Source organism: Callorhinus ursinus, unplaced genomic scaffold (assembly GCF_003265705.2).
Source record: "Callorhinus ursinus isolate GAN/ISIS: 27379988/994484 unplaced genomic scaffold, GSC_fseal_2.0 scaffold1, whole genome shotgun sequence".
Lineage (NCBI taxonomy): Eukaryota > Metazoa > Chordata > Mammalia > Carnivora > Otariidae > Callorhinus > Callorhinus ursinus.
The window spans coordinates 141535598-141561605 of record NW_027397063.1 but is presented as its reverse complement, the minus strand read 5'-3'; the positions used below and the strand labels follow the sequence as shown (position 1 = coordinate 141561605).

The window sequence follows — 26008 nt, the reverse complement described above, 5'->3', positions numbered from 1 at the left end:
AAGCATACATCTTAAAGATCAGTTTGGTCAATTTTAGTGAAGCAATTGGGTTTTTCCCCTTTGATTAATTGATTGTTTCATCTTTTTCAAGACCTGTATCCCAACAGTACTGTAAAATCTACTAGCTATTTGCATAGTAGATTTTGCATTGTTTTCTTGGCCAATATTCAAGGGCACATCTACTTAGAATCATTCTAAATAATGAGGTTACGTTAGTCTAGCCTAAAATGAGTTCATTTAAAGTCAATATTCATTTTGCTTCTGTAATTATCCTAGATTTGTCCAGTGGGAATCTTACAGGTATTCTCCGGTGGGAGTCCCCTGTGTTCTTTTGTGGGTTTGGTTGTTTTTTTGTTTTGTTTTGTTTTGAGCACTTCCTTGCATTCTGGCATTACAAGATGTTCCAGGTTCATCTTGTCCTCACTTTGTCCCAGTTCTGGAATCAGTTTCTAAGAAGCCCTGGTTCCTTTTTGTGGAGAACACAGAAACTTGGTATTTAGAAACCAGGGTCTAAGCACTAGATCTGCTGTTACTGCTGGGGTGTCTTTGCTTGTGGGTTCTTTCAGTGGACAGAGCTGGAGAAAAAGAGCAGTTGCATAGATCCAACCAGATGTATGCATATGTGTGTACACATGTGTACATGCATATGTCCACACACAGTTGCATAGTATTTAAAATCATGATTGTACTGACGCCTCCAGTTCTAGTCTAACCCCACACTGCCTCCTCCCCTTCCATGCTTGTGGCTCCCTTCTCCACAGTCATCTGAAGAATCTTGGAATCAAATTCTACTTTTGAAGTCTCCGCCTCTAGTAGCTTTAAAGTGAGGCTCAGGGTCAGATCTCCATGATAAGTGGATGTCCAGTTGCAGGATTCTAAGTATTTATACAGTAGAAAGGGTATATCCCAGATGTCTTATGTTCTGAAGCTTAAGAACAACATTTGTGGTTAAAAGTACTTGATAGAAAAAAAAAAAGTGCTTGAAATGGTTCTTTCTGGCATGGTTTCAAGGGCAAATTTCATATTCAGTGTTCCAGTTACTATAGCCATGTAACAAATTGTCTCAAGATTTAGTAAAATAGCCATTTGCTTGCTGATCAGATAGGACACAGTGAGAACGGTTTATTTCCACTGTTACGTTTGGAGTCTTAACCAGAAGACTGGAGGCTAGGAGTTTCTGAAGTGTTGATCACTCACGTGTCTGGTGGTTGATGCTGGCTTTCAGCTTAGATCTCAGTTCCTCTCCCCGTGGGCCTCCCTCCCGCGGAGGCTTCTCCACATCAGTTACTTCCTTTCCTCTCCTCTCCTCCCTCCCCACCCCTCCCAGCCCAGTGGCTGGTTTTCCCAGAGCAAGCCTCCCAGAAAGGGAGATATAGTCTGCCACAGTCTATTATATAAATTGTATTATATATAGTGATATCTGTTAGAAATGCACCTGGCATTTGCTGGGCATATGACTGTGTACATAGGTTATTTACCCAACTAAACTACAAAGTTTAAGGATAGAAACATTTTCAAGTTTGTAAAGTTTTTACAAATGTATGTCCCATGCACTTTCCTCAGGAAACTCCTAGGGAACATGCTCTCCTACAAGCCAGTAAGCCAAGGAAGAGGAAGGCCTGGTATGTGGGAAACAAAAGATCCAACATAGGAGAGAGGTGAAGGAAATCCCCAGATCCCTAATGGTTAAGTGGGTTTCCCGTTGCTGTGCCGCAAAGCAGATTTCCCAAAGCTTAGCAACTTCAAACAACCATTTTATCATGCTTCCAGATTCTTTGGATCAGAAATTCAGACAGGGCACAATGGGAAAGGCTTGTTCCATGTTGTTGGAGTCCTTAGCTATAAAGAGTCTATGCTTAGAGGTGACCTGAAAGCTGGGAGCTGGAATTATCTGAGGCATATTTACTTGCATAGTGAGTGGTTGGTTGTCAGTAGACAGCTGCACCTACCAGAGCACCTACACATGGATTCTCCCTGTGGCCTGGGCTTCCTCACAGAATGGCCACCTCAGGGTAATCAGATGGTATGTGGCAACTCAAAGTGAGCGTCAGAGCTTCTAAGTGAATATCCTAGCAAGCGAGATGGAGGTTTTATCACTTTGTATGATCTAACCTTGGAAGTTACCTTGGACAAGTAGAGAAAGTCACTCTTTCCTCTGCATGCTACAGGTTACAAGTGACTCACTGTTGGCCCAGATTCGAGAGGAAGCCACATACACCTCACCTCTCCATGGGAGTAGTGTCAAAGAACTTGTAGACCTGTCTTAAAACTGCTACAGGGGTTGTCCTGGGTGAGAGTTAAGAGTAGGTGTAGCAGGGAAGCAGCTCAGATTGGAAGAGGCCAGAAGGCCCGAGCATTTATGGGGGTGACATCATTAAGAGTCCCTGATACATCTGCACATCTTGGGAAGAGATTTTTATTTTTTTTATTTTTTTTAAAGATTTATTTATTTATTTATTTGAAAGAGAGAGAGAGAGCACATGAGACGGGGGAGGGTCAGAGGGAGAAGCAGACTCCCCGCCGAACAGGGAGCCCAGTGCGGGACTCAATCCCGGGACTCCAGGATCATGACCTGAGCTGAAGGCAGTCGCCTAACCAACTGAGCCACCCAGGCGCCCGGGAAGAGAGTTTTAGAGTAGTGCAGGGAGATTGAATTATTAGTAAGTACATATTAAACAAAATAATTGATTATTAACTCTGGGTGGACAATACTTATATAAGGGAAAATTTCATGTGAATTCATGTGAATATCATTTACACAGTGACAATAATGTAAACATTAATTACTGTACTAACCAAGTAGCATGATATAACTTATATTGGGAAGATGAGGGATAGGAAGGGCTTATCATATGGTGAGTTGGATATGGGAGAGGAAAGAGAGAATGTCCCTATCATCCATCCATAATTAGTGCATACAAATTAAGAAAAAGTAGCATGCCATTTGGAGACATATTCTGAAATAATCAGCCAAAGGGAGGAAAAAGTATTACCGGAAATGGCAGGAGACGGATTCAGGGGAAGAAAGCAGGATTTCTGTTTTCAAAACTTTGACTCTTTAACCTATGTGGTGGTCCAACTTTGATGAAAATAACTAAAAAACAAACAACCTTTCTAGCAAAAGAAATGCTAGGTCCAGATCATTTTACAGATGCACACCACCAATCATTTAAGCTAATCCCTATTATATATAAACTGTTTCAGAGACTAGAAGAAGAAGGAACATACCCTCATTATTAGGTGATGAGCCTGCTATGGTCTGATTGTTCATGTCCCTCCAAAGTTATATGTTGAAATCCTGTGGTATTAGAAGGTAGAGCCTTTGGGAGGTGCTTAGGTCATGAGGGTGGGGCTTCATGAATGGTATTAGTGCTTTTGTAAAAAAGGTTCTAGAGAGATCCCTTGCCTCTCCCACCACTTTTGAGAACACAGTGAGAAGGTCCCGGCTATGAATCAGGAAGAGGGCCCTCACCAAAATGTGACCATGCTGGCGCCTTGATCTTGGACTTGTCAGCCTCCAGAGCTATGAGAAATAAATTTCTGTTGTTTATAAGCCAACCAGTTTATAGTATTTTGTAGAGGAGCCCGAATGGACTAAGACAGAGCCTAAGATTACCTTGACCCCAAAGCCAGATAAGGAGCTATAACAATAAAAAACATGCACCAGACTTGCTTAAGAGCATAGGTACACTCCCAGTCCCCAGCCTCTGGGAGCTGCGAGAGAGCTTCTCTGTCTTGAGATGGAGGCAGACGGAACCCAGGCTGTGAGTGTGAAGGCTGAAGGGTTGTGGTGGGAATAGAGACCTGTACCTTATAAGCCAGGGGGCTATAGGTTTCATATAGTTGCTCTTTTGTTTCCTTTCAATATTTTGGTAACTTAAAAAAGACATTTGAAAGAAAAAAAATAGGTACAGAAATTCTAGGTGAAAAATGGCAAGCCAAATCAAGCAAGAAGTGCACGTGGGCCTGTGCATGCGCGCGCACTCACCCCCACACACGCACCAGGAGCACATTTTGTGTAACCCAGGAATGCAAGGAATGGCTTCACAGTGGGCCTTGAGTTGGCAGTTGGCTGCCCCGAGCCTGTCATTTTTCCCTCTGGGGCTTCCAGTGCTGTTAAGGAAAGCCAGCGCACTCTGCGGTCCTCGTTATTATCACTGCCCTGGAACCTGCAAGCACCAAAGCCTCCCCCTGTTCCAGTGCCAGACCTCCCCCTGTACCTCGTATCAGCTGACCGTGGGTGAAAGCCGTGGTGATTTTGATGCCACTGCATACCAGGGGTCCTCACACCTGACTTCCCACCAGCTGGAGTTCTGATTACCACCAGACTGGTGGGAAAGCCCAACTCCAGACTCGCATCCTGAGGGTCTGCTGCCTTAGGACCCTTCTGATGCCAGCTGTCATAGCCTGGGTGCCTCATAAAGTGGAGTCTGAGGCAGTGGGAGTCTGTGCTGTCATTTGCATCTCCAGAGAGGACTGAGGAAAGGGGGTGGAAGGAGGAAGAGCCAATCCGAGAGTGTGTTACTGAGCTGTCTGCCATTGAGTGCAGTTGACTGTTTCGTCTCGTGGCACATCCCCTCAGAAGCCGCGTAAACTGCTGGCTCCTGCCTTTTGCTGGTCAGAAGTCTGCCTTGTGTGGCTGGAGCAAGGCTCTCTTGATGCCTCAGCGGATGTGAGAGCGGCTGCCGCCATGGTAATGAATTCAGCAGTGGATGCCCCTGGCTCCTTGTCTGAGGGAACCGCAGCCTGATGGAGGGAACCACACATGCTGTTGCTCGGGCTGTTCTGTGCACATGTGCACCCCTGAGGAGACAAAAATGAGATGGCATCCTTGCCATATGGAAAATAATCTAATCCCTACCTCACTCCATACCCTAAGCAAAATACTTTTCAGCAAAGATCTCAAACAAAATTTATTTTCAAATGGAATTTAATTTTATTATCATTATTTGTTTTGTTTTGTGTTTTTTTTTTTTTAGAGAGGGGGAGAGAGAGAGAGGAGGAGCAGAGGGAGAGAGAGAATCTTAAGGAGGCTCCACACCCAGCACAGAGCCCAACACGGGCTCGATCTCACAATCCTGAGATCATGACCTGAGCCAAAACCGAGAGTGGGATGCCTAACTGACTGAGCCACCCAGGTGCCCCTCAAACAAAATTTAAAGAGAAAATATAGGAGATATCAAAAGAGTCCTTGAAACAGAAGCACAAACCACAAAAAGTTGATATATTTTATATTGAAATTTTAGAAACTGTACATCAAAAGATAATATGAGTTATAAACTTGGAGATGTTTACAAACATATACCTTATAAAGAATTAGCACCCAGCATATATCAAGAACTGCTACAAATCCAGAGAAAGACAAAGTATACAATGGCAAAATGGCAAAAGGATATGGACAGACAACTCACACAAGAGGAACCTCAAATAGCAAATAAACATATGAAACAATGCTCATTATCATTAATAACAGAGTAATGAAGATTAAAACCATAAAATGGGTCTCTCCACACTTGGGTGTGGTTCACAGATGGACTGGTGCAAATGTTGTGTTGGCCAAAAATGGATAAGTGTTGACTTAGGAATACATACCTATGAATAAAAGTGTGAAGACCCACTTCACATTTATGTAGCTGTTATCTGGTGGAGGGCAAGGGGGCTGGGGTAGGGCTTCATCTGTATTTTTAATGTTTTTTTTTTTCTTAAGCTGGGTGATGGAAACATGGCATTCGTCATGTTATAATTTATACATTTTTTTCCAATATAATATTTCACAAAAGAGAAGCAAAAAATGTGTTCATGTACTGTGCTCCTCTTTTGTGCTAGACCCCGTGCGGAGTGCTGGTGGGGGTTAGCAGTGTGTGAGTTCCAGGCCTTGCCCCTGGGGGTCTCCCAGTCTTAGAGATGGAGAGGAGAAGGTAGGATTTAATAGGGGCTGCATGGGTTGAGTGGTGGAGGGAGGCCCAATTAAACCCTGCCACACAGGTGCCCGCAACCGCCTCTTGACTGGGCCCATGGGAAGAAGTGGCCCAAAGGGATATGTGGGGAAGAAGTCAGCAAAGTAAGGAGCCAAGTGGGCAGCACTTTGGAGTTGGATGTCCTGGGCTCAAATCTCAAGATTTGTTACTTACTGCTTAAGGTGCCTCTTTGCACTTTAGCTTCTTCAAGGTAAAATAGAGATAGCTCCCACCTTTTCCTGGTTATTGTGAGGCTGGGGGGCGCGTGGCAGATGCTCGACAAACAGTAGGTCTTGTTTTAAAGAGGGTAAAGCATAGGTCAGATCTACTGCCGTCTTCGTGTTCACTTTGTATTTTATTTTTTCCAAATACAATCTAAGGTAAATGGAGGGGCGTGAGGAGTCCCCCTGTGCCCATCCCCCAGCCCGGACTCATTTCATCTACGCCTCTATCCCCTTTCCATGTTGTGTAGTCAGTCTGGGCCTCATGTTACTTGGCCATGTGCATGCTGTCTAAAAGAGCTCCCCTTGACCTCTGGGCAGATGGTGATCTCCCTGCAGAACATCACGGCAACCGGCCGCTACCTGCGAGTCCTCCCGCCTTCTACACCACACTTCGCTCTGGGATTGGGTGAGTCACTCTAGCAGTGGTCTGGACCACCTCAAAATTATATGTGGGGATTGCTCCTGACTGTCAGAGGAGCCTGGGCCCACATTTCCCTTAGCAGTCCCCGGGGCCCTCCCGCTCTGCCCATAGCCTGCCCCGCTCCCGCCCATGCTCCTGGTGATGTCTCTGAGTTCTGCCGGCCCCTTTCCCCAGGCGCCCCCTCCAGGCCCTGGGCCTGCCCTCTCCTCACCCTCCATGCTGCCACTGCCCCCAGTCAAGCCATCCTCATTCCTCACTCAAACCATTGTGGGGGCTTCCCAGCCAGCCTTCCAGCTTCCACGACACAGTGCTTTTTCCAAGAATAGCTCTGGTCATGTCATTGCCCTCCCCAACCATGCTCGGAAGCTCAAATGGCTCTCTGCTGGACTCAAAATAAATTCTAAGCCATCAGGCCGGACCTGGCCTCCCCTAACTATTCCAGATGGACCATATCATTCCCCCACCCACTTGCCCGGGCCCTGGTGTTTTTACCTGGACTCTGTGCCCTAGCAACCTGTCCCCCTTGCACGCCCTGGTGGTTCTGCCATCAGCATGGCTTTGACCCAGAAGGCATCTACTCATGGAGCAGCCCAGCTGTGATGGGGTCTGCCTGTGCCCTCTGGTTGCCACCCGTAGCACTTGAACCCAAGCCCCCTTGGCTGGCGGGTCCCCAGGTCCTCATCTGTTGCTTTTGTCATGCACAGGGATGTTCCCAGGAAAAGGCGGAATGGTGGCTCCTGGAATGACCTGCCAGTACATCGTCCAGTTTTTTCCCGACTGTCTTGGGGATTTTGATGATTTTATCTTAGTCGAGACCCAGTCAGCCCACACACTCCTAATCCCCTTGCAGGCCCGGAGGCCGCCCCCAGTGCTGACGTGTGAGTGTGTACTCTGCCTTCTTCGGGATTCAGTTAGGGTTGCCTGCTCTCAGGGCCCCCTTGTGGCAGCACATGACTTGGTCCTCCTGGGCAGGGGCTTCTGGGTCCTAAGGAGACACCTGCTAGCAGCTTCCATGCAACCTTCCTCTGTGTCAGGCCCCAATTGTCCTACTTCCCAGTGGAGGCTGACTCAGAATTACACACAGCAGGAGAGGAGGCCAGCAGCCTAGCTCAGGCTTTGCTGGCTCCTGGATCCCTGCGTGGGCCTGCGCCACACTGAGCCAAGGAAGGGGTACCTGGGGCCCTCAGCAGATGTCACCTCTGTGGCTGTGTGGGGGGCTTCTTTGGGAAAGCTGACTTTGGCTGGGCTCCCTCAGCAGCAAGCCTCTTCAGCTGGGCACAGGACTCTGCCCCACAACCCCCAGGGCCATGCTGCGTGGCTCTGGCTGAGGCCTGAGTCAACAGTGAGCACAGACGGGGTGCCTGGGTGGCTCAGTCTGTTAAGCATCTACCTTCGGCTCAGGTCAGGATCCCAGGGTCCTGGGATAGAGCCCCTCATTGGGCTCCCTGCTCAGCAGGGAATCTGCTTCTCCCTCTCCCTCTGCTGGTCCCCCTGCTTGTGCTCTCTCTCTCTGTGTCAAATAAATAAAATCTTAAAAAAAAACAAAAAAAAAACAAAAAAAAGTGAGCACAGACTCCTGTTGATCTAGCCAGCAGTGCATGGAGTCCAGTGGCTGCCATGTGGATGCAGGGCTCAGGGCGTGTCCCCATTCATCCTCTCTGCTCTGGGTGCTGGGCCAGAGCCCCTGCATCCTTCCATGGCTGCTCTGAGCTCTGGCTGGACCTCAGGTGAACAAGGACGACAGGGCCTATTCAGAGCGACATGTTATTTCTGTTCATCTTTTCCTATGGGTCCAGTATCACCAGTGTTGGACTGCGGTTACTGCCTCATTGGGGGAATGAAGGTAACCAGATTCATCTGCAAAAACGTGGGCTTCAGCGTTGGCAAGTTCTGCATTATGCCTAAGAAGAGCTGGCCGCCACCAAGTTTCAGGGTGAGTGATCACAGACTGCTACCTGAAGCAGGAGCAAACCCATCCAAGGAAATCCCACCCACCCCCATCCCATGAGGAATGTGCAGGAGTGCACCTGTGACTGGAGACACATAGACAAAAGAATTGTGTAACGTCTGTCTCGCCCAGCTGCCGTAATCAACGTGTATGGAGACGAGTGCTGTAGTTCTTGTCACGCCACCGAAACCTGTGTCACCTGGGCACCTTGCATCTCCTCCCTTATCCTTCCAAGCCTGGCTCAAGTGTCACTGCATTTACTCCTTCATTCAGTCATTACTGTTACATTACTGGCAAATGTTTTCATAGATCCGAGGTCCTGAGTTGGCAGCTCTTTGGCTGAATTCTGTGTGTGTATTTATTTGGCACAGTGCTCAAAAACATTTTTTGGGACAACATTTAAAACTAGGGAGATTTCACCTAAAAATCTGCATTTCCAGTCTCTGAGAAATTGGAGGGGTGCCTGGCTGGCTCAGTTGGTAGAGCATGTGACTCTTGATCTCAGGGTTATGAGTTTGAGCCTCACGTAGGGTGTAGAAATTACTTAAAAAAAATAAAATCTTTAAAAAGAGAAAAGAAAAATTGGAGGATGTGCAGCACTGAGCCAGGACTCCCCGTGGCCCCTTGGCTGGAGCCGAGCGCCGGCACCATGGACCGTGTGCTCACACCGTTATTTTTCAGCTCTGTTTCTCTGTAACTGTGTCTCTGGGAAACAGGTGATAGATCCAGAGGACTCCATGTTCCAAGACCATTTCACTCACTTCTGTTGCCTGCCAGGGTCCTCTAGGTGTGGGTTTGTGTCCCTAGCGCGCTGAGGTGGTAGCTCTCCTCGACCCCGGGCCACCCATTGGGGATGGAGGCAGCCACACAGGGCACTGGGGTGGGGGAAAGGACTATGCTTTGGGAGCCCTCCTCCGGGGCAAGGCCACCTCTCACGCTTCTGCTTCATGTCAGTGGTGTTCCTTCTGCCTCCAACCAGGGCTCAGCTCCTCATGCGTGTTCTGTGAGCCTTCAGCCCAGGGAGGGTGGAGGGAGTGCTTGGGGAATGGGCGAGCCTCTGTTTCTTCATTGGCTGGGTACTGAATGATCCTTAAGATCCTTCAGATTGCAAAAGAGATGTTTGGAAGAGAGAAGTGTGTAATCGGAGTGCTGGATTTTACAGTCTCTTCCATTCTCTTGTGTCATCTTCCACTTTTCTTTAAGGCTGTTGCAACCATTGGCTTCGTTGAGCAACGTCCTTTTGGAATCCTGCCTTCGGTGTTTGAGCTGGCTCCGGGGCAGGCCATATGTATGGAGGTAGGTAATTAGACATCACGTATAGTTTCTCCCCTTTTCGATTGGCCATGGCTGTTTCCTCAACTACTTATGTGATTTCATTCGCCTCTGTGTTTTTGGGACTTGAATACCCACTCCCATTCCAGGATGGTTTCCGTGTAGGAGAATGTTCTTACATTCTGTGGGGTAATGTCATTTGACTCTCTCATGACCCCTCTTACAAAGCAAGTGCAGATAGCCCTAGCATTGCATCATGATCCCCCATTGCTGCTTGTCCACACCGATAGCCTGGGAGTCCCTCCCATCTCAGCCGCCACCGGAATCTTCCTTTGGTTCTTTGGTCTCTCTTGGACACCTCCCCCTACCCCCACCAGATCTAGTGCCTGGCTTTGTCAGCTTTTTTCCTCTTTATCCGCAGTTATATGCTTGGCCAGGCCTGCCTTCCTTCCTTCAGCCTTATTCTGGACCTCTGCCAAAGCTCCCGGACTTGGATCTGCTGGCTGTGGGGCTTGTCCTTTCCTAACCAGCTTCCTTCAGTGGTCCCTTCAGCTGCTCACACCTGCTCACTGATCCCCGGCACAGTCTGTGAGGAATGATGATGTCTCCCTGCCCCTTTTGCTCCACACTTTCGCCTTCCCTGACTCCCCTGTCCAGGGATCAGACTCTGAGCCTTCCTCACTAGCCTGTTGGAGGAGGCACTGACATTCAAGAGTGAATGCTGTCTGGTTTCTAGGGAAGGGGGTTTAAGCCAAGAGCCATAGGATTTTCAAACTACCTACTGCAATCTCCTGAGAATCTTGCAAACGCACCTGTGTCTTGGCCCCGTCCTGAGGTTTTGAGTTAATGGGCGTGGCGTTTGCCTGAGGCATAGGATTTTTAAAGCCTTGCAGGTATGTGGCAGAGTTTGCGGACCACTGCTGAAAGCTGCTTTCCCATAGTGAAAAGGCAGGCTTCCTTTATTAGCTGCTTTCCAGTGTCAAGCGCCTGACGGGATCTCGTTTGGGAGTCCTGGAGTGATGCCTTCTTGTTCATGTCTGTGCTAATCTGATCCCTGATAAGAACCTGGCTTTGGGGGTTGGGATGAAGCCAATTCAGGGCATTGTAGGGCTTTGTCAGACCTCACCTGCTGATGGCCTGGGTCCTCTCGCCTGGTCCAGGCCTTGTCAGTACCTTATGGTCTGGCTTTAAGGAATTGGAGCCGGTCATCCCTGACCAGGCCGGGACATCCCCTCATCCCATCTTCCTGTGACCCCCAGAGAAAGGAAGAAGGGAGCAGCAGGACTCTTTGGAGAGCGGTGAGGAGTCAAGGGGAGGTTTTTCCCCTTGGCATCCCTTGTGTATTTTATTTATTGATTGTTTGGGGTTTGTTTTAAAATGTATTCATATTTCCAGGGCGCCTGGGTGGCTCAGTCGGTTGAGCGTCTGCCTTCAGCTCAGGCCATGATCTCAGGGTCCTGGGAACGAGTCCCGCATTGGGCTCTTTGCTCAGCAGGAAACCTGAGCAAACCTCCCTCTGCCTGCCACTCCCCCTTTGTGTACTGTCTCTTTCTCTCTGTGTCAAATAAAATCTTTTAAAAAATGTATTCATATTTCCAAATAAGGAACAAATTCACATGATGAAAAACCAAAAGCTGCAACTAGGTTAAGAGTGAAGTGCTTCCCACAAATCGCTGCCCACGCTGTACTCTGTTCTGCCCACTCACTGTTCTGCTCTGTCTTAAACAGCGTTCTCCTGTTTGTCACAGCTGCATAGTATCCCACTGCACCAATGATCCATAGCTCAGGTCAGCTGTCCCCTATCGAGGGACACGACGATTCTTTCTGATCTCTGGCCATTTCGGCAACTCCATACATCACTCTGTACAACTATGGGTCTCCCGGCAGGTTCCAGGCCTTGAAGTGGGTTTGCCGACTCGGGGGTCTCTGCTGGTCAGAACTGTGATTCACATTGCCCAAATCCCCACCACATGGGTATGTCAGGGTGTCTGTTCCCTCACACCCTTGCCAATTAGAGTGTGTTATCAAACGTAAAAGAAAAACTTAAAAAAGAGAGAAAACCTGCTGTCATGCATATTTTAAAGCATGTACAAAAATGGAGAGGCTAGTTTAACAACTCACTCGGGTCCTTAGCACCCAGTCAACATTGATCAACTAACTCTTCACCAACCTCATCGCATCTACGCCCGTCCGTCCCTTCCAGCCAAACCCCGCCTTTCCCCTCCAGATGATTTTGAAGAAAATTCAGCTCTCTTGTCATTGCATTTCTGATTGCCGGCTTTCTGCTCTTTGCCAGTATGAAGGGTGAAAACTTTTTCTGGGTGGTTTTCATTTACATTTCTTTTATCATGAACGAGATTAAACGTATTCATGTGTTGAAGAGCTGTTTGTACCTCGGTCTCTGTGAACTTTATCTTCATGCCTTTCAACATGCTTCTTGCATTAGTCAGGGGTGGGGCCTTGGCAGAACCCCCTGGCCTTAGGGAGAAGGTGGGGGGGCGGGCAGCAGGGAGGGAAGTGAGAAGTAGAGAACAAGGGGGGGTGTGTCTGAGAGGAGGAGGGAGGTAACAGGGCAGCCCTTCTCTCCGCCAGGTCTTGTTCCTCCCGACGAGCCTAGAAAAGGCAGAGCAGACCTTCATCATTATATGTGACAACTGCCAGATAAAGGAGCTGGTGACCGTAGGTGGGCTTGTGTGTACTCCCAGGCCTGGGGCCGGGGTGGGCGGGTACCCTGACTCCAGAAGCTGCTGCACTAGGCTTGGCAGTGGTACAGCTCTTACCACCCTATCTCAGGGGGTAAGAGGGGGTGCTGCAGCCTCCAGGCTCTGGGGCCTGGTTTGGGGCCTGTTGCTCTGGTCAGACATTGGAGACCCAAGTCAGTGTGGCCTTTGGGACAATCCCAAGGAACCTTCTCGTGAGAGACAGATGGGAACCTGGGATGAAGTTTTTAATTTCTTCATTTTTAAACTCACCTTGATCTCCTTTGGGGAATTGCCAGAAACTTACACATAAATGACCAGAAGCACCCCAGTTTCTGTGGAGCTAGAAGGGGCATCCTGCTGGATTTCCCCAAGATGCCTGCCTGCCTTCCTTCCTTCCTTCCTCCCTTCCTTCCTTCTTTCCTTCCTTCCTCCCTCCTTCCCTCCCTCCCTTCCTTCCTTCCTTCCTTCCTTCCGTTCATCCTTCTGTCTGTCCATCTGTCTGTCCATCTATCCTTCCATCCAGTTTCACCCGGCAAGCATTAGCTGAGTACCCACTATGTGCCAGGTTATCAAAATCACCTCCTTGTAGTCTGGGAAGATATGGGTACAGTATCTGTGTGCTGATGGCCCCCTGTTCCCCTCTTTGTACACTTCCTGGGGTCATGGTCAAGGCCAGTTGCATGTGGACAGTGGCATGGATCCTGTGACAGCCTTTGGCTACAGAGTCCTGATTTCAGGCCCAGTGAAACTTTACCATCTTACTGTGTCAGGAATCGGGCAGCTGGTTGCTTTGGATCTGATCTATATTTCTGGCGAAGAAAGTCAGCCGGAGCCTGGAGAGCTCACAGACTTAACAGCCCAACACTTCATACGCTTTGAGCCTGAGAACCTTCAGTCCACAGCTAGAAAGCAGCTGATTATTAGAAATGCTACGTGAGTGATGCTGTGCCATACCTGCCAACGTGCACCCTTTCTTCTTCCGCACCTGGCCCGGAGTTCCCAGGGAGGCCGGAGGTTCTTTCCAAGGGCCAGATGGAAGAACCCAGCTTTGCACTGCCCATCATAGTAGCCACATGTGGCTATCAAAATTGAAATCAACTAAAACTAAAATAAAACTCACTTTTTCGGTGGCACCAGTCACATTTTAAGTACCAGCCACATGTGTAGCTTGTGACTCTCGTATTGGACAGAGTAGATAAGTAAGATTACCATTGCTGCTGTCAGTTATATTGGACAGTGTTGTTCCAGATCATCCTGGAGTATCCTTAGCCCAGAGCAGTTTTGCAGAGAGGTCTTGCCCTGCCCATGAGGGGAAGCCAGCCAAGTTCCACGATCAGGCAGATTGTGACCAGTGGGTTCGGTTCCTGACCATCCTGTGAGCACCACCATTAAACTAGCACAGGCCCTCCCTGGTGACCCCAGGCCTTACAAGGGTCTGTCTCCTGAGGTGATGAGCAGTACCCATCTGCCGTCACTCCCCATCAGCAGCATGCTGGAGTCCCCCCCTCCCCCCACCGTGCAGTTGTCACTTCTCTGTTGGGAGCCGGTGGGCACATCCTTCTGGACAGAGCTGTCCTGGGAGGCCACAGCTGGAGGGGTGGAGGGTGGTAGAGTGGGGAGTCCAGGGGGCAAACCTTTGGAACTCTCACGTGGTAGCAGACACTGCAAAAAATGTTCCGGATATCTACAGCTTAATAGTTAAAGCCTGATTCCCTGTGTTTACCATTTTCCGTGAGTCGCCATGGCTCTAACCCCCAACTGCTGTAGTGGAGAGAGGGAAGCTGTCTTAGGAGGTCTGCAGTGTGGACCCCCTGACTCACGTGCTCCCGCACCTCCTGTGCCTGGGTCCTTTCTGCTCACTCCTGGAGTGGGACCCAGCCAGGCAGGGGGTCAGAAGACTGGGCCTGGCAAAACTGGGACATAGACCCACTGCCCCCACAGGCACGTGGAGCTGGCCTTCCACTGGCAGATCATGAAGCCCAACCTGCAGCCCCTAATGCCTGGAGAAACCTACAGCCTGGACAGCCTCAAGTACCACCCTGACAGGGAGACGGCCTTCTCCATCCTGCCTGGAAGGGGGGTTCTCAGCCCCCACACGGACCATGAGTTCATCCTGAGCTTTTCTCCTCGTGAGGTAAAAATGAGGCCACCCTGGTAGTCGTACATGATGGGGTCATGGCACTTTCCCCGCCCTCCGCCCCCATCCTTGTCCCTTAGTGACACTGAAGCCGCAGCTGAGCCTGACGGGATCCCGGCATCCTCTGAGGCCGGCACTTACGTGAGAGTGGGGCTGGAAGACAAAGCAGCCTCTTCTGCCTGGTCCCGATGGCGCACACACCTTGCCTGCAGCAGGACCCTGGGCTCATTTCCTCAGCTCCGGTGTCTTCCGTGTTTCCACTGGCGTGGGTGACAGTCACATCTCTGCCCAGCCCCCAGCCTCCCCCAGAGAGTGAGGTGCAGGTGCCAAGGGCCGGGTTCCCACGATGGGCTCCTGTGTGAGGCCCTGTGTGTAACCCGAGAGGGGAAATGAGAGCTGAGGGTGAAGGGGGTGCCCCCCTGCCTGTCCAGCCGGCATCCGGCCCTACTGTTCTGGGAAGCCGTGGTGCCTCCCACAGTTGAGGGCGCTGCCGAGAGGCCACGTCAGGGCCTGGAGAGCCTGTCCTTCCTGTGCGCTCAGGCCCTGCTGAGGTAGGAACGCCAGTCTTGAGACTGCTGCGGCCCCCACAGCCCGAGTCCTGCCTCGCATCCTGGGGTAGGGGGCGGTAGCAGGGAAGCAGCACCGTGGTTTTTGGGAGGCCTCTCTGCCATGGCTCCCGGCTTCTCCAGGACAGCAGATTGGAGTGCGGTTTGTTTTCAGGGTACTGTGCTTGTCTTGCAGCCCAGGGATTTTCACAGTGTGCTCCAGATGGTGCTAGAGGAAGTCCCAGAGCCCATGAAGTGAGCAGGGACTGGGCCCTATATGAGGGTGGGCAGTGGGGCCTGCCCTCCCCTTGGGGGTACTGGGAAGGCGACGGCAAGGAGGGAAGGAGCCCCCTGACCCCCAGCAGGCCTTGATGGGGGAGCGCTTCTGCCTTGCCCTGGCACCTAGGCCCAGAGGGGCTCAGCCACGGGGAACGGCTCACTGGGCTCCACTCGGCCATAGCACCGGGCAGCCAGGCCGCTGGGCCCTGGGTGGTGGTGACTAAGTAGGAGAGGCTCTGCCCCGTCGGGGGCATCTCCACCAGCTCTCCCCTGGGCAGACAGTCAGGATGGGTCTCCAGTCAGCCTCATGTGGAGACCCAGGCTGGGTGCCACTACGGCATAGTCCCGGGAGGCAGCAGGCCAGGCACCCTGTCCCAGTACTACTATCACTGTTTGGCTGGCTTGTGCCTCTGTTTTGAGGTGCTTTAGGAGCTGTGGGTAGGGGAGTGCTTTCTTTTCACAAGACCACAGAGAAGGGACAGGTGAAGGCCATGCAGGGCCATGCTCCCAGCCATGTCCCTGGGCGGCGTTGGCTCTTAGCTCACGGTGGGTTTGTGTTCAGCTTGGAACAGGAAAACCTGAAGGATTCTTCCTACTCTGTGGATGACGTGATTGTCCTGGACATCGAGGTGAAAGGCTCAGTGGAACCTTTCCAGATTCTCTTAGAACCATATGCCCTCATCATCCCTGGGGAGAACTACATTGGCATAAACGTGAAGAAAAATTTTAAGGTACGCTATGGTCTCCCCCCAGCCTAGGCTGGCCAAGAGTGCACGGAACTTGGCACGAGTATAGGGAGGGTGTGGCTGGAGGCGTGGATGATAGCCACTGCATAGATGACACTGTCCCCAGGGCTCTTGAACCTGACTTGATGTGCGCAGATGACGGGCCGGGCATGTCTGTCATTTTACCAGCTCCCCAGCATCCTCCGAACGATAGGGCTGTGGGACCATTCCTGTGGTTGTGGGTCTTTGGTGGGATATGTGCCCACAGACCCTGCCGTGTGGTGTCGGTGCTGTTGGATGGCCAAGAAGTAGCCGGGAGGGTGTCAGGAGGACCCATTGTGGGCCCACAGCCCCGCAGTCCTTTGGTGGGTACAGATTTGCACAAGGGTTGTGCCTGGGGAGCCTGGATTGGGGCGTGTCTTGCAGATGTGGAACAACAGCAAGTCCCGCATCAGATACTTGTGGGGGAAGATCAGTGACTGCCACATCATTGAAGTGGAACCCTGCATGGGGACCATAGGTACTGCAGGGACGGTGGGGGGGGGACATGACCTCCTGGGGCTGGCTGGGTCGGGGGGGCGACCTGAGAGGACACGGGGCCTGTGCAGGGGTTCAGGGGGTTCCGGGATCGGCTCCAGCTGCAACCTGGCATGTGTGGTGGATGAGAAGTCAGCCGAAGCCAGACATCTGGGCCCAGCCGCAGTGGGGAACTTTCCCCCTCTCTTTCTCCAGCTCACTTCCCCCTCTCTTCCAGAGCCCAACGAGGTGGAGGATTTTGAGTTGAGCTTTACCGGGGGTGTTCCTGGCCCAACAAGCCAGGACCTGCTGTGTGAAATCCAAAACTCACCCTCGCCAGTGGTATTACACATTGAGGCGGCCTTTAAGGTGCTGCCGGGGGCCTGCACGGCTGGGTGGGCCAGCAGGGTGGCAGGGGTAGGGTGCAGAGTCCGCTCCCAAGGCGGCCCAGTGACAGGCCCCTCTGGGTGTCTCAGGGGCCCGCCCTTGTCATCAACGTCTCAGCCCTTCAGTTTGGTTTGCTGCGCCTGGGGCAGAAAGCCACAGACTCCATCCAGATCCAGAACGTCAGCCCACTCCCGGCCACGTGGTGCATGAAGGAGAGCCTGGTCTGCCTCCAAGAGAGGCGTGAGGGCGTAAGTCGGGTACCGCTGGCCCCAGCACTGCCGCCCCTCCCCCCGGGAGCCGATCCACCTGTGGTGTAGGAAGGGAGACCTGTCCTGACGCATTCAGAGCATTGAGGCTGGAGAGGAAGGGCCTGCCTGGTCACTCCTGCCTGGCAGTGTCCCCGGTTCTCCCCATCTCTGAGGCAATTGGGCTCCCCCCGGACAGCAGAACTTAACCCCAAACTGGATTTTCCTGTTCCTTTCTCCACCATCTGATGTGGAAATAAGACATAGGTTTCTCCCTCTGTCAGAGCAGGCTGAGTTGGGAGGAAAATAGGCAGCTGAGCTGGGCCGAAAGCTCCCAGGGAGGGGTCGGTCTGGCCCTCAGGGCTCACCCCCAAAGCTCCCAACCTCCCAGGGACTATGCTCGCAGTTTGAGCACCTGCGACCAGGGGGCACTTGCGCCAGGCTTGCGGCCCCAAACAGGAGAATCCAGCTTGCATTTCCCCTCAAGTAGCTCTTTCCTTTTTTTTTTTTTTTAAAGATTTTATTTATTTATTTGACAGAGAGAGAGATAGTGAGAGCAGGAACACAAGCAGGGGGAGTGGGAGAGGGAGAAGCAGGCTTCCCGCCGAGCAGGGAGCCCGATGCGGGGCTCGATCCCAGGACCCTGGGATCATGACCCGAGCCGAAGGCAGACGCTTAACGACTGAGCCACCCAGGCGCCCAGTAGCTCTTTCCTTTTAACTACAAACACAGAAAATACTGAAAGTGATTAAGTATTATCATCATCATCATCACATTTAAATATGATGTGCCATCCAGAGCAAAACCAGAGCGAGTGGCACGAAATGTCAGTTGCTCCCTACCTGCCCGCCGGTAGCTGTGAGTCACCGCTGGTCACCCCTACTCTTCATACACGGGGCAGCTGTGGCTTCTTGGGAGCTGCCTTAGGTCCTTGTTGCCCATGTGACGCTCTGACCAGGTCTGTGTGGTGAAAGCACCCTCCCTCTGACTGCTTCCTGCCAAGGTCCCCTCTTGCTTGCCCACTGACCATCCGGGGACAGAACATTGCCCTTCCCTCCTTCCACATGCAGAAACCCAGGAAAGACAGATGCAGCCGCAGATCCGTCATTATCTGCCGGTGGGCGATCCCTTCTTCCTGGACTTCTTTGCACTTGACCGGCCTTGTCCTTTAGGCAACGGCCTCATTTCTGCAGCCGGGCACTCTTCAACTTAGCAGTTGGGACCGTTTGCATCAAATTACCAACACCATTGCCAAGAACCACTGCCAAGTGTCCTGTTACACAGGCGCTTGGAGTTTGGCACTTTCTGTCCAGGTTCATCGGTCTCCCCATTTGGATTTGGGAACTGTGGAGAATGGGGGCAGGGACAGGGTGGTATCGATATCTTTAGGCAGGAAGCTTTTCTTCAAATGAAACCTTAGGCAGAAGCCCAAGATGGAAAATAAAGTGTGACTGCTCTAGGGCTTCCCAGAGCACAGACCCCACAGCCACCCTCCTTACTGGATAGACACAGAGAGGGATAGTGGTTTCCCCAGGGTCACACAGCTAGTGAGTGGTGGAATCATCAGATCCGGGTTCTCTAATTCCCAATCTGGGTTTTTCTCCCACTGTGAAGAATGATAATTTTTTATAATTGAAGTAACTGTCAACTTCATAGTATATTAAGATTTATGTCTTAATCGAGGCTGGTTCGAATCCTGTCTCTACAGTCCTCTGTACTCTGTTCTTTTGAGCTCTCAAAAATAATGTTGGGATTTGGGGTCTGTTAGATTTGCTCAGGTCGGGGCACAGAGATGCAGTCCTGGCCTACAGCATCACCCCAGGACTCCCGGGGAGACACGTGCGAGGAACAATGACCAAGGAGAGCAAAGGGGCTCTTCTTTACTACCAGAGCTTGGGGCCCAGACTTGAGCACACGAGCTGCTTTTGCTGAGAGTTAGGCCAGCCGTTCCCTCCCACCAGTGCCGGGGAGGTGAGCCGTCAGAAGCAAAAGAGCACAGAGCCCAAGACAAGCACTCTGGACCTGACCTGGCCGGCATGGCAGCCTGGGTGGGGGGAAGGAGGTAGAAGACCGCAGGCCTCCACGGGGTGGGCAGGCTGCCCTCCAGGCAGGGGCCTGACACTCACTGTCTCAGTCCCCTGGAGTGACGAGACCAAAGAGGGGATAGCATCCCTCCAGGGTGTGACCTTTCCCCGTTCGGTGACACCCTCACTAGGCAGTGTGACCGTGGGGCCCTTCATTCAGACCAGTGCTCCCCGTCGCAGTTGGGAATGGGGAGATGGGGGTAGAGAGCCCCCCTCCCAGGTGCATTCTTCTTCTTAAGCTTTTGTCCTTTTCTCCCTGTGCCCGGTACGGAGGCTAAGGGGTTCAAGCCTGCAGTGGGCAACGGTGGGGGGTAGGGGTTGGCCGTGGGAGCATCGCCCTTCTCCCAGCGGCTTTCCTTCCACAGGGCCCTCAGGGTCCTGACCCGTGCCTGCACACTGGGGCTGCCCTCTACCTCTCAGGTCTGGCCCAGTGCATGGGGACCCTCTCCTTTACTTAGAGACTTGGTTTTCGTTCTGTTAATCCCGAGAGCCCTGCTCTCCCTGCTTGCTTTGTCCTGCATCCTAGCAGCTCTTTGAGGAGGTGGGGCAGCTTGGGGCGACCCAGCTGCCAGTTCTGCAGCTCCAAGTGTCCTCTCTCCTCATTCTTCTGGATTGACCTCCACACCAGGTGTCTCCCTTCGACATTGAGCCCTCAAGCGGGCAGATTCACCCTCTGGGGGAGTGCAGAGTGAACATCACCTGGGAGGCCAAGCAGTGTCAGCGACTGCAGACCATCCTGGAGCTGGAGGTGGTAAACGGGGCCTGGAGGTAAGGGGGCAGCCGGGCAGCCATGACAGCCCACTCCGTGCCTCGTCACAGCATACGGATGTTGTACGCCACGAGGGATTTATAGCCATTAAGGAATTTAAGGGCATTGAAACATGTTTATTCTGTAAAATTTGGAAATTACAGAAAAGAAAATCCACGGCCCAGAGAAAATTCACTGGTCATGTTATAGGGAATATCCTTCTAGTCTGTGTGCCAAAGGATTGGAAATGAGTACGATCACTTTCAGCAGCTCTCTGTGTCACCCAGTAAAGTCAAGTGTGTGCGTTCCCTGTGACCCAGCATCAGCCCTCAGAGAGGCGCGCCCAGAGAAGCACACGCGTGTGCGCTGGGAGCCGAGCACTCACGGGGGATATTCATCACCATTGTTCATAGTCGTGACAAACTGGAAGCAACCAGTGTTTGTCAACAGGAGAATGGACACCAAAAATTGTGATGTATTTAAATGAGCAAATACTACTGTCTTCTGGGAGGCCTGCCCTGGAAGTTTCAAAGGGTTTTGGTGCAATTCCCTTTCTTTCCTCCTCCCTCCCTCTCTTCCTGCCTGCTTTCCTTTTTTTCTTTCTTGTGGACAATTTCTTACATATATAAAAATAGAATAGTATAGGGCGCCTGGGTGGCTCAGTTGGTTAAGCGACTGCCTTCGGCTCGGGTCATGATCCTGGAGTCCCGGGATCGAGTCCCGCATCGGGCTCCCTGCTCAGCGAGGAGCCTGCTTCTCCCTCTGACCCTCCCCCGTCTCATGTGCTCTCGCTCTCTCTCTCTCTCTCATTCTCTCTTTCAAATAAATAAATAAATAAATAAATCTTTAAAAAAAAGAAAAAAATAGAGGAGTATGAGCCCCCACGTACCCATCACCTACCTTCAGTAATTATCATATCACTACAAATATTGTTTCATTCATCTCCTTCATCCCTTCCCAAATTATCTTGAAGCATCATATATTTTTTTAAGATTTTATTTATTCACTTGAGACATAGAGATACAGAGAGAGAGAGAGAGAGCATGAGCAGGGGGAGAGGCAAAGGGAGAGGGAGAAGCAGGCTCCCCGCTGAGCCAGAAACCCCATGTGGGCTTCAATCCCAGGACCCTGGGATCATGACCGGAGCCGAAGGCAGACGCTTAACCATCTGAGCCACCCAGGCGCCCCTCATACTTATTTTCTTAGGCTGAGTAAGGGTGGTACACAGGTGTTATTATTATTATTCTTTAAACTGTATATATGTAATTTATGCTGTAGCTGTGTTTAATAGTCATTTCTGCATATATTTGGTATTTCATTATAAAAACACTTAAGTGCTTGCTTTAAATCTTCATGGATACTCTTGAATTATCCTCCAAGAAGACTGCCATTTTATCCTTCCACCTCTAGCGCATGAGGCTGCGCATTACCCTACGAGCTCACCGTGACAGATATAATCTGACTTTTAAATGTGACCACCTGATAGCTGCGGGGGTAGGACCACCTGTGTCCGTTTGGTTTGAAATGTATTTCCACGCAATCACCAGCACGGGTTTCAGTGGGACTCTTCTCTTCCTCACTGGTCCCACGTGGCATCTTGCGGCCCTTAAATACCAAGGTCAAGTCTTTCTCCCCTGGGAGAATGCCTTTTATTAAGTCTGCCTATTTCCTTTCCTATCTCTGTTGTTCTTCAAGGACCCTGCGTGAATCGGAATGTTTCCAGTTGTAGGTGATGGAAACACAGATGGAACCAACTGAAGCATAACAGGGAAGCTGCTGGCTCCTGGAAGGGGGCATTCCTGCCCTGCTGAATCCATGGGCTCCAGCCTTTTTGGGGCCTGCTCTTCCACTTCTCTCTCATTCTCTACCTCCTTTCCTTACCCTCACGGCCCCACCCCCCAACTCTGCTTCTCTGCTTGCCTTTCTCTCCCCTGGTGGTGGCAAGCGCCCTTGGCCACTCTGCCCCGGGGAGGGGGGCCACTTAAGGCTCCAGGCTCCCACACTCCCAGCTTAACAACCTTCGAGGATAAGGAAACCGGCTTTCTCCGGAGGTGGACTCTGAGTTGGCCTCTTCGGGTCACGTGCCCCCTCCCCACAGGCCTGTGCCTGAGGGGGAGGGGCGGCTTCCAGAAGAAGCTGGTGGGAAAGTTGGCCAGACAAGAAAGACCGCAGGCACCACAGCCCACCACAGGTCTGCTGCATCTGGACTGCAGGAATTTTAATTTTCCTCCTATCGTCTACCTCTCAGCGTTTCTGCTCCTTGTTCAGGGAGATGTCCTTGGCCTTGCAGGGTGCTAATTCGGTCTTTGGTGGATGCCCTTCTTTTGGCAGTCATATTTTTAAAATGTCAAGCTTTTTTGCTATCGGATTCATCCTTTTTTATAGTAGTCTGTTATTGACTTATGGGTGCAGCAGCGTCTCAGATCCCCCCAAGGAAACTCATCTTTGTTTTCTCACCTCTTGGTTGGGATCCTTCTCCTTCACTTTTGGGGTTTTCTTCTACGATAAGTAATCCTTGGCTGCCCACTCCGGATTTGGAGTGGGAGAGGAAGGAGATTTACACGAGGAGCTGGTGGTCTAGGTTTCTGAGGAAGTGGGTGTAGGTGTGGAGAGCACTCCTCTTCCAGGGAGCGAAGTGGACGTGAGCACCCTCAGTACCCAGAGACCTGAATCCAGGAGGAAGAAGGCACCTTTGGGGAAGGCAGCCAAGACGAACGGTAGAGGCAACCCACCCCGGCCAGCTACTCAAATCTTTGCACTCCTTCATCTGTAAATAGGAATGAAGTGGATTTCTATGGTTGTTTTCCCTCGGTGCTAGTTGAGAGGGTCGGTGTTCCTGCAGAATCAGCCCTGACCTCTCGTCAGCCCCACACTCACCTTCCAGCGTGTGGCTCTGTGGCCGTGTGGTGTGCGTGTGTGCGTGAGCTCAGGCGTTGGGGCCCTGAACTGGCCACGCTAACCTCCAGGCAGTGTTGAGTTAAGTCCTTGGCCCTTTCCCCACAGCCCACTCCTGCCCATGAGGTGCCTCGTTCTGTTGTTAGGGAAGCTCTGCAGGGCCTTCTTCTCCAGGGATTTTAAATTGTCTGTTCTTTGTGTGGTTAGCTAATCTGATCACGTCCTTTCTTCTTCTTTTTTTTTTCTCATTAGAACAGCATTATATTTACTTCTTTATTCTTTATTTACAGTTTTCCACAAATGGTATGTGATATAATGGTGCAGGTGTAACAGTGGCCAATCCTGACCCAGTCTCCAGCCTTCTCCACTCTGTTGGCCTATTTATCCACATCCTCACCATCTGTTAATGGTAGTCATCCCAATGTGTGTGAAGTGATATTTCATTGAGGATTTGGTTTATTTTTTTCCAAATGGCAAATGATGTTTTGCATCTTTCATGTGCTTATTGGCCATTTGTCTTCTGTATTGAGATCTTTGCCCACTTTTTAAAAATAGGGTTGTCTTTTTTTATTATGGAGTTGTAAGTGTTCTTTCTATATTCTAGATATAAATTTCTTATTAGGTATATGATTTTCAAATATTTTCTCCCATTCTGAGGCTTATCCTTTCACTTTCTTGATGGTATACTGCAAAGCCTAAAAAGTCTTGATTTCCGTGAAGTCCACTTTATTTTTCTCTTTTGTTGCTTGTGCTTTTGAGGTTATATCTAAAAAACCATTGCCTAATCTCACGTCACAAAGATTTTCTTCTAAGAATTTTGTAGTTCGGGCTCATACATTAAGGTCTCTGGTCTGTTTTGAGTTCATTTTTGTGTATGGTGTGAGGAAGGGATCCAGCTTCATTCTTTTCTATGCAGATAACCAGTTGTTCCAGCACCATTTTTTTAAAAAAGATTTATTTGAGAGAGAGAGAGTGAGTGTGCGATCAGGGGGAGGGGCAGAGGGAGAGGGAGACAAGCAGACTCCCCATTGAGCAGGGAGCCCAACACTGGGCTCGATCCTAGGACCCTGAGATCATGACCTGACCCAAAATCAAGAGTCAGATCCTCAGCCAACTGAACCATCCAGGTGCCCCCCGGCATCATTTTTTAAGAACACTATTCTTTACATTGACTTGTCTTGGCATCCTTGTCAAAATCAATTGATTAGGGGCACCTGGCTGGCTCATTCCGTGGGGCTTGTGACTCTTGATCTCAGGGTTGTACGTTTGAGCCCCACGCTGGGGGTAGAGATTACTTTAAAAAAAAATCTTAAAAAAATCAATTGGCTATACACGTGAAGGTTTATTTATAGACTCTCAGTTCTGTTCCATTGATCTATATAATTATTCTCATGCTAGTACCACATTTTCTTGATTACTGTGGCTTTGTAGTAAGTTTTGGAATCAGGAAGTATGAATTCCCCAACTTTGTTGTTCTTTTTCAGGATTGTTTTGGCTATTTTGGGTCCTTAGAATTTCCATATGAGTTCTAGGATCAGTTTATTAATTATGGCAAATAACCAGCTAGGATTTTAGTAGGGACTGTATTGGATCTGTTGGTCAATTTGGGGAGTATATTCACCTTAACCATATTAAATCTTCTTATCTGTGAACATTAAATGTCTTTCCATTTATTTAGGTTTTTTTTTCATTTCTTTTGGTGATCTTTTGTCATTTTCAGTGTATAGATCTTGTACTTCTTTTGTTAAAGTTATTCCTACGTATCTTTTTTGATGCTTTTGGAAATGGACTGGTTTTCTTAATTTCATTTTATGAATATTCATTGCTAGTTTATAGAAATACAAATAGTTTTGTTCATTGATCTTGTATTGCACAACCTTGCTGAATTCATTATTATTTCTAATAGTTCTCTAAGTAGAAGATTGTGTCATCAATATACAGAGATAATTTTACTTCTTCTTGTCTAATTGGTATGCTTTTTAGTTCTTTTTCCTGCTTAATGGACCTAATACTCCAGTATAAAGTTGAATAAAAGTGGCAAAAGTAGACATCCTTGTCTTGTTCCCCATCTTTAAAAGAAAGCATTCGGTCTTTCCCTGTTATGTAAGATGTTAGCTCTTGGCTTTTTGTTGATGTCCTTTATCAGGTTGAGGAAGTTCCCTCCTATTCCTAGTTTGCTGATTGTTTTTCTACTGAAAGAATGTTAGATTTCCTTGAATGTTTTTTTCTGCATCTATTGAAATGATCATGTCCTTTTTATCCTTTGTGTGTGTCAACATGGTGTTTTACATCGACTTTTGGATGTTAAAACCAACCTTGTATTATAAAAATCCCATTTGGTCAGTGTATGGTCCTTTTTATATGTTGCTGGATTTGGGTTGCTGGTATTTTGTTGAGGATTTTTGTATCTGTAGTCATAAGAGATATTGGTCTGTGTTTTTGTGTGTGATGTTTTTGTCTGGTTTTGTTACTAGAATAATACATCTTAGAATGAGTTTGGAAGTGTTCATTTCCCTTCTCTGTCATTTAAGAGTTTGTGAAGATTTGGTGTGGGTGTATGTCTAGATTTTCTATATTGTTCCATTGGTCTGTGTGTATATCTCTCCACCAGTGGTTCACTATCTTGATTACTGTAGCCATAGAGTAAGTCTTAACATTCAGTACAGTGATTTCTTATTATATTCTTCTTCTTTTTTTTTAAGATTTTATTTATTTATTTGAGAGAGCAAGAATGAGAGAGAGAGCACATGAGAGGGGGGAGGGTCAGAGGGAGAAGCACACTCCCCACTGAGCAGGGAGCCTGACGCGGGACTCGATCCCGGGACTACAGGATCATGACCTGAGCTGAAGGCAGTCACCCAACCAACTGAGCCACCCAGGCGCCCTGTATTCTTCTTTTTAAAAATTGTTTTAGTTATTCTAT

At 49.8% G+C, this 26008-nt stretch overlaps 1 protein-coding gene across 8 annotated transcripts in view; it reads left to right on the top strand.

Annotated features, from left to right (window-relative positions):
• The window catches only part of DLEC1 (DLEC1 cilia and flagella associated protein), an 83011-nt gene that overhangs the window by 36226 nt on the left and 20777 nt on the right, over nt 1-26008 (top strand). For all 8 annotated transcript variants that reach the window (XR_012381052.1, XM_073902012.1, XM_073901999.1 and 5 more), the window contains exons 7-19: nt 6500-6587; nt 7307-7480; nt 8399-8535; nt 9754-9846; nt 12415-12505; nt 13295-13457; nt 14466-14658; nt 15403-15461; nt 16048-16216; nt 16637-16730; nt 16965-17095; nt 17203-17361; nt 20071-20210. Coding sequence is in view for 7 of the 8 variants with exons in the window: in XM_073902012.1 (XP_073758113.1) it covers nt 6500-6587; nt 7307-7480; nt 8399-8535; nt 9754-9846; nt 12415-12505; nt 13295-13457; nt 14466-14658; nt 15403-15461; nt 16048-16216; nt 16637-16730; nt 16965-17095; nt 17203-17361; nt 20071-20210 (1691 nt within the window). In the remaining variant the exon portion in view is untranslated. The remainder of the gene's footprint in view (nt 1-6499; nt 6588-7306; nt 7481-8398; nt 8536-9753; nt 9847-12414; nt 12506-13294; nt 13458-14465; nt 14659-15402; nt 15462-16047; nt 16217-16636; nt 16731-16964; nt 17096-17202; nt 17362-20070; nt 20211-26008) is intronic.